Source organism: Myodes glareolus, chromosome 3 (genome assembly GCF_982192425.1).
Source record: "Myodes glareolus chromosome 3, mMyoGla1.1, whole genome shotgun sequence".
NCBI classification, from domain to species: domain Eukaryota; kingdom Metazoa; phylum Chordata; class Mammalia; order Rodentia; family Cricetidae; genus Myodes; species Myodes glareolus.
Genome location: NC_142028.1, coordinates 19,356,130 through 19,363,565, shown reverse-complemented (window position 1 = coordinate 19,363,565; position 7,436 = coordinate 19,356,130). Strand labels below are relative to the sequence as shown.

The following is a 7,436-nucleotide window of genomic DNA, read 5'->3' as shown; positions in this document are numbered from 1 at the left end:
CATGTGTCCCCACACCTATTTCATTTTTAAGGACCTTCATTATCCTTTTCTCTCTTCTTTTCAAGCCTACATATATTTTTAATATAATGTAAACTGTTTAGAGATTTTTCATCTGAATCTGTCTTTACTGTGTACCTGTATCATGGTCTGATCTCATGAGTATTTAATATGTTAAGTGATATGGTTAGGATTAACGCTGCAGTTTTAGCGGCTGGATCCACCCTGTTCTTTAGCTTCATGAGAGTTTTGCTTCATGGCAGAGGTATTGGCAGGAGCCACATTTATTGCCACAACTCTGTGGAGTTTCTTGGTCCATACCACCACCAAGAAACCTGTTGCTGGCTGTTCATAAGCATCATTTAGTGTTCAGTGGCAGAGCCTCTTAAAAATAGCTGTAAGGTTTTTGTTGCTAATACTGAGTCAGGAAGCATATCTTAAAGAGCTGTGTCTCTGATCACCACCAGTGAACAGAGACAACCAGAGAGAAAAAATAGTTACGAAGAAGCTGTGGTAGACTCTGTTCTTGTCTGTCTAGATTACTTTTTTTTTAAGTTTTCACCAGCTTTATGTGGAAATATTTGCCCCACATTGGGCACCATTTGTTGATAGAGTCAGTTCCCCAGACCCAAATAATCACATAAAACTATACTAATAACAACCTAGTTTGATTTGGATAGAGGAAGTCCTTAAAAACAGAAATAAAATTGTCAATGGTGGTAGTGCACAACTTTAAACCCAGCATTTTGGAAGCAGAGGCAGGTAGATCTAAGTGAGTTTGAGGCCAGCCTCACCAACAAAGTGAGTTAGAGGACATTTAAGACTGTTACACAGAGAAATTCTGTTTTAAAATAACAAAAATTCTAAAATATAAAAGAAATAGAGTTTTAAAAATGCCACATAAAGACGGAAAATACACAGGGAGTCTGGATACTGAATTTTATTGTGTTATTTTTGAATTGTTTGGCTGATGAGAAAGGAGAACAGCTGCTAAAAGACATTTGATATTAAGTGCTGCTGGACTAACTCAACCTATATATTTTGAAAAAACCTTGACATCAAAATTTAAGTCAAAAGATATGTTCCTTTGGAGAAGAGGTTTTGCTTTTGTTTCTACAGGAAATTAAAGGCTGTGGATTCATTCTGGGTTAAAACAACTAAGGTTTGATCAAGAAAGATCTTCAAAAAATCTTCATTAGGAGTGGATGGCCCAGATAACTGAACATTTTAGAGCACCTCTGTTGCAGTTTCCTCTGAATTCTACCTCCAGAACATCTTCAAGAAGCTCACTGAGATGATCCAGTCTCATAGAATGCTCCAGTCAGGACTTGACCATAATCCTAAATTTTCTTTGGGTCTCCATAAGATTACCAGCATCCCAGTGAGGAATAAGTAGCCTAAAAAACTATGCCCACATTCAAAACAATGGATTATAGATGTTTGTCTTTGTTTAACATGTTGGTTACAAGTGGATAATGATAAAGAAAAAAAAAACAAAGGAAATGAGATTAAGGTTCTTGTTTTGAAAAGAAGAAAGGGAGAACTGCTATGGGATAATGCTTTTGTACACTGTAAAGATTTATCACACACATTGGTTTAGTAAAATGGTGATTGATCAGTAGCCAGGCAGGAAGTATAGGTGGGGCATCCAGACTAGGAGAATTCTGGAGAGAGAAAAGGCAGAGATGCAGACACCACCCAAACACAGAGGAAGCAAGATGAAAATACTACACTAAGAAAAGGAACCAAGCCACGTGACTAAACATAGACAAGAATTGTGGGTTAATTTAAGTTGTAAAAGCTAGTTAGTAATAAGCTTAAACTAATAGGTCAAATAGTTTATAATTAATAAAAGCCTTTGTGTGTTTCTTTGGGGTTGAATGGCTGTGGGACTGGACAGGACAGAAACTTCCATATAGAGAGTTCAGAGGACAATTGGAAGAAGTTGCCTCCCATCTACTATGTAGTTCTCATTGTTAGAACTAAGTCCACAGAGTATGAGTTAATGTCTTTATCTGCTGAGCTATGGTGCTGATAATTTCTGTGGAGCATTTGAATTGTGATCTTTAGTATGACTGCCATCCTACAGATACTTAATAATAAATAGTCATTTCTAAATTATTTTTTGTAGGAATTTTACACACAGTACTAAAATCCACTCCTAATCTTTCTGCCCCAACCTCCAAAGTAATTGCAAACTGATTTGAGCAACTTTCTCGTACGGGTGTTTTGCTGAGTCTGGAGACAGCTTCCCTCCATGACAATCATTACTCTCACTCTCTGATGATATCTTCCTGCATAAAGGCTAAGTTTTCTCTGAGAACCTCCACTCTACACATGAAAAATAGTCTCACACCTCTGTGGGACACCTCTGAGGAACACAAATGGCTAACCAACAAACACTATGACATCCCTTTCTTAACGGCTACCAGTCCACATTTTATTTTAAATCACATGTTTTTTATCAAATTATTTCAGAATTTTAAATGGAAAATAAAATAAATACTTATTTTCAATTAATAAATATATAAATGAACTGTGTTTTTTAAAAACAAATAAATTTAGTTGTCTGGTGATGGCTCAGCAGTTGAAAGCACTCATTATTCTTGCATCCTGGTTTTCATTCTCAATAGCCACATGGTAGTTCACAGACAACTGTAATTCCAGTTCTAGGTGATTAAAGCCCTGATGTGAAATGCGCCTCTGTATACTGTGAATATGTTTTACTACCATTTGTTAATAAAGAAGCTTCTTTGGCCTATTGCAAGGCAGAATATTTCTAGGGGAGAAATCCAAGAAAAGGCACAGGGGAAAAGAAAGATTCTGAGAGACAACAGTGATATCTGAAGAACCAAGATGTGAGACAGCAGGTTACAAGCCTTGTGGTATAATATAGAATAATAGGAATGGGTTAATTTAAATGTAGGAGCTAGCTAGCAGGAAATCTGAAACCATATAACAAACAATTTGTAATTAATTTTAAACTTCAGAGTAGTTATTTGGGAACTGGTGGGCAGGGTAGAAGCTTCTAGATACAAACACCTCCATCTGTCCTCCACAGGCACTTTATGCATGCAGTACACATACAAATATGTAGGCACACACTAGTGCCATAAAATACAAATAAATTCATCTATAAAAATAAAGTGAAAAATTTGGAGTATAACATAAAGTGAGAAGATTGAAGGGACTTATTTGTAGGAAAAAGCCGTGAAGAAAGAATCTTACATCTCTAAGAAATCACAGGATTGTGTCCTAATTCAAATTTAACAGCACTGATTCAAATTTCACACAGGGCATATGACCACATCACTATGCTCAGTTCTCAAAGCTTCCTTTTCTCAAATTAATTTGAATGTTCACATATTTGAGTAAATTTATGCATTTCATTTATTTACTCTTCCTTTATCCAGACAATCAATAATACCAATATACATAAACAAAACAAATTTATATAAATTACATCAGTTAACCTAATTTATTGTTCATGATCACATAAAGCAGCTGTTCTCAACCTTTGGGTTGCAACCCCATCAGAAATCACAAATTGTCAATAGTCTTAGGAATTGAGACACTGCACCTTACTCCCTTTCTAGGCAAATCCCCCAACATTCAGATTTGAGTACCCAGAACTGTACTGATCGAAACATCAAGCATTCCTAATATCAAAATGCAACAATGGAAAACACAGATCAATATTCCTCCAATCTCAGAAACAAACTAAAAGATAAAGAACACTTCTGAAAGAATCATTAAAAGTTTTTATCCAGAATGTTCACAGACTGTCCAAGTTGTACATAAGCAGGGCACAACAGCTGGTTGATGAAGGTACCAACAGTCCAACCTTTCAAATGGTCTTGAAACTTCAGTGACCTTACATTTTTGTATTTTAAACACATAAGACTTTTCATGACAGTGAGACAGGTCTGTTCCTGGAAGTATCAATTTACTTCAAAAGAGGATGATGAACATCAAAGACTTTCCATATGGAGCTTGCTTTAGTTTGTGACAAAGTTAGTCAGTGATCAAAGAAACTGTTTGCCTCAACTGCTAATAGTATACTGTCCAAATTGGACAAGCAGGACACAAAAGAAGGCAATAACTGAACTTTATCGAGACACAGTAGGACAGTCCTTCAGAATTCCTGCTTCACAGAAAAGTCTGTGAGATATCTTAGGCATGTAGGCTGTAGAGGTATGTCCCAACATTTCAGAATAACCTCGGAGTGACTATACAGGCAGCCAGATTTCTCTGTAATTTCTTAGTTTTGGAGGTTGCTTCATCTGCACTTTCTATTTAGTCAGGCAATATCATATCCTTCTCAGGTCTCTAGAGCAGATAATGACAAGGTAATAACAGCTACAGACTAAGCTAGAATGGATATAATATAATATATTAATTAATTATAATATAATTAATATATTATAATATAATATATTAAGATAGATAGATAGATAGATAGATAGATAGATAGATAGATAGATAGATAGATAGATAGATAGATAGATGATAGATAGATAGATAGAGAATGTTTTCTCTGGTTTCACCAATACTAATATACTAGACATTTTGAATGTATCTCTTAATTGATAAGTATTCTTATTGTATAATGTTTTAGTATTTTAGAGCTGAAACTTTTCCTTTACATTTAGACAAAAAGTAGGAAATGTTGTGGACATTCCACTGAGTCAATAAAACCTAGCTGAATCAAAGGATGGGATCATGTAATCACTGACTAGGATCAGCCATAGAGTTGTTGAACCACTAGGGAGAACTACTAGAGGCAGACAGGAAAATAGGCATTCTGGGGAGATTTCCAGGGCTGGTGGGTTAGGGAAAATATGGCAGAGGGTCAACCAATCGACTCACTGCTCTTCCTTGGATTTATCAGGTCTTTATCTCAATTTCTGACTCTCAAGTTTGTACTACACTGGGATAATTTAGGTAAATGTTTAAGGTATGAAACTGCAATAAACTGAAAATGTTTTTATTTTATAAAGAAATATTTACAATCAGTGGCTATCCTTCATGGTGGTGTGTGACTGACAGAGGACAAGACAGTAGCATTAATACCATCTCCCCTACACAACCAAAGGAGAAAGGATATAAATGAGCATGTGGAGGCATTTTGCTAGTAGCCCAGAATTTTTTTTTACTTGTTTGTTTGTTTGTTTAATTTTCTAAATTGATCTTATACTTGAATCATTGGATAATATATGATGTGCAATCTTATACTATGGACTCAATTTCTTGACATTTTTCTAGGTTATGAATTCATTCTTTTGCCACAGAATGAAATAATTTTGCATTATTCACACCTCTCTTGTTTGTGTATAGACACATCTCATATATTTGTAATGAATCATTTTTAAAATTTTAAAGAAATAGCTATTGATAATCAACTTACACTGATATCTGTTTTTATACATAAGTGGTCCTAATGCACATCTTTTATGGAAATATGCATGTTTATACCTTTCCTGCAAACTTGGACTGTGTCTGGATAGTACTTTATCTACATAGCATTTTCTAGAATGCATAAAGTTACAAACAACTGAAAAATATTTGATAAGTACAAATTTACACATAGAAGCATTGCTTATCATTAGATTCACCCACATTCCTTCAGTCTCTATTCCCTTTCGGTACTGTCACATCATCAACTTCAACCCCCATCCTGCAGTCTCTCTTTCATTCCTCCAGAACTTCAACAGTACTCCTCACTCCCTGTGACTTTTCCAGACAGCAAGACCCTTAAAGAAAGGGCAAAAGACAGAAAAACTAACCGCTGTTATATTATATACTAAGCATTATATTTGTACTTGCAAAGGCCTCTTGCCAGGACTGTCCATGGCCCCTCTGAATAACCTGATGTAGCCAGACTACCAAAACACATACTGTTTCCATCTCTGGTTAGATGATCTCTGCTAACCTTGTGTCTATTTCCTCATAGAATAACTTCTTCTCCATTTCGTATTCTCCCACAAGAGACTGTAAAAACATCCTGATCTCTGTGACAGATAGAATCTTATCCTTATACCCTGCATTGCTGCCTGTCTAATCACAGACAACAGTGCTCTCTATCTTCTCCTCTAATGAATTCTTTGCCTGAAGGCTCATGACTTCTGTGTTTCATAAACCTGATTCCTTTCTAGTCTAGCTATTAGGAACTGATTTTTCTTTAGAATGTGAAAGAGGACACCTGAGATATTTTAAGTACCTTAATTGTTTGTATATTTGTACCTACACCTCAGCCACCACAGCACTGAAAGAGAGGCCTGCCTTAGCTTACTATTTCCCAGAATCAAGGCACATGAGTGTCCTGAGGGAAAAGCTATTGCTGTGCTCCATAAAAACAATACCATAAGATTTTTTTGAAGAGAGTTAATATTCCAAGTCTGTAAAAGAAGTGACATAAAAAAACAGTATATAGTACCAGGAAGGTGACCACACTTTGCAGGGACTTTACATGGGCTGTGGTGCTGACGTCGCGGAATCCTTTGGCATTATACTGCATGTTCTTCAAATGTCTCCACAGGGAAAAGATGAGCAGGAGGAAAGTAATCAGGGTCATGGTGAAGGGGATGAATGTGAACATAGTGTTGATGAGTAAAATGAGCACATAAACTTCTGCAGTGTTATTTGAACTAGATCTGTAAGGTGTGTTTACTTTAGGTCCATCGATGAGTATATTTATGATTATAATGTTTATAAACAAGATTATCAGAGACACCACCAGTGTTATTGATACCACTTTTTTTGCTTTCCATTTGAGTGTAAGAAAAATGGAATTTGTGAAATTGGCTATCTTGAGAAAATAAAAACTGCTGAGGCATGTAGCAAACCAGATACTGAAATGATTGCATACCGTCCAGGAAATAGTATGCATTTTTAATACTGTTTAATTGTCATTGTAGCTGGGTTCAGAAATGCTACAAACAAAGTTGTGATCAATGAAAACAAAAAAGCAGTTCTGGAGATGGCCAGAGCAGTGAGGATCTGATCCACAGAAGAGATCTTTCCTCTCTTCACCCAGTCCACAATGTTCACCACTGCTATGAATGCATTTTCTAAACTTCCTATGATGAATTCCACATTTACAGTAGTTATCAACGTGGCATGTAGGATAGCGCTTATCACTTCCATGATGCTGATTTCTTCTGCAATAATGACGATGTGACAATGCAATCTTTAAAACTCTGTGTCTGATTCTCATCATAATCACTTACATAAACTCTCATAGCCAAAGTCAAAGATCCAACATTTACTAATAAGCTGGGTTGTTTTTTTCCAGAAAAAGCTTTGTTGAAGATAGCCCAGCTGCACTTCATCCAGATGTTCTTTGCCCGAAGTGTCTTCTGTAGTTGCCAATGAAGAAAACATTGACTACCTACAGGCAGCCATGAAAATAAAATTATATTAATTTGTTATGTTTTGTC

General features: G+C 35.9%; 1 protein-coding gene across 1 annotated transcript; it reads right to left on the bottom strand.

Annotated features, from left to right (window-relative positions):
* Positions 1–6,218: 6,218 nt before the first annotated feature.
* On the bottom strand, positions 6,219–7,143 carry LOC148122549 (taste receptor type 2 member 103-like). Its single transcript, XM_087903914.1, is given in 3 exon segments — positions 6,219–6,424; positions 6,427–6,897; positions 6,900–7,143. Coding segments are annotated over 3 exon segments (921 nt in total).
* Between the last annotated feature and the right edge of the window lie 293 nt (positions 7,144–7,436).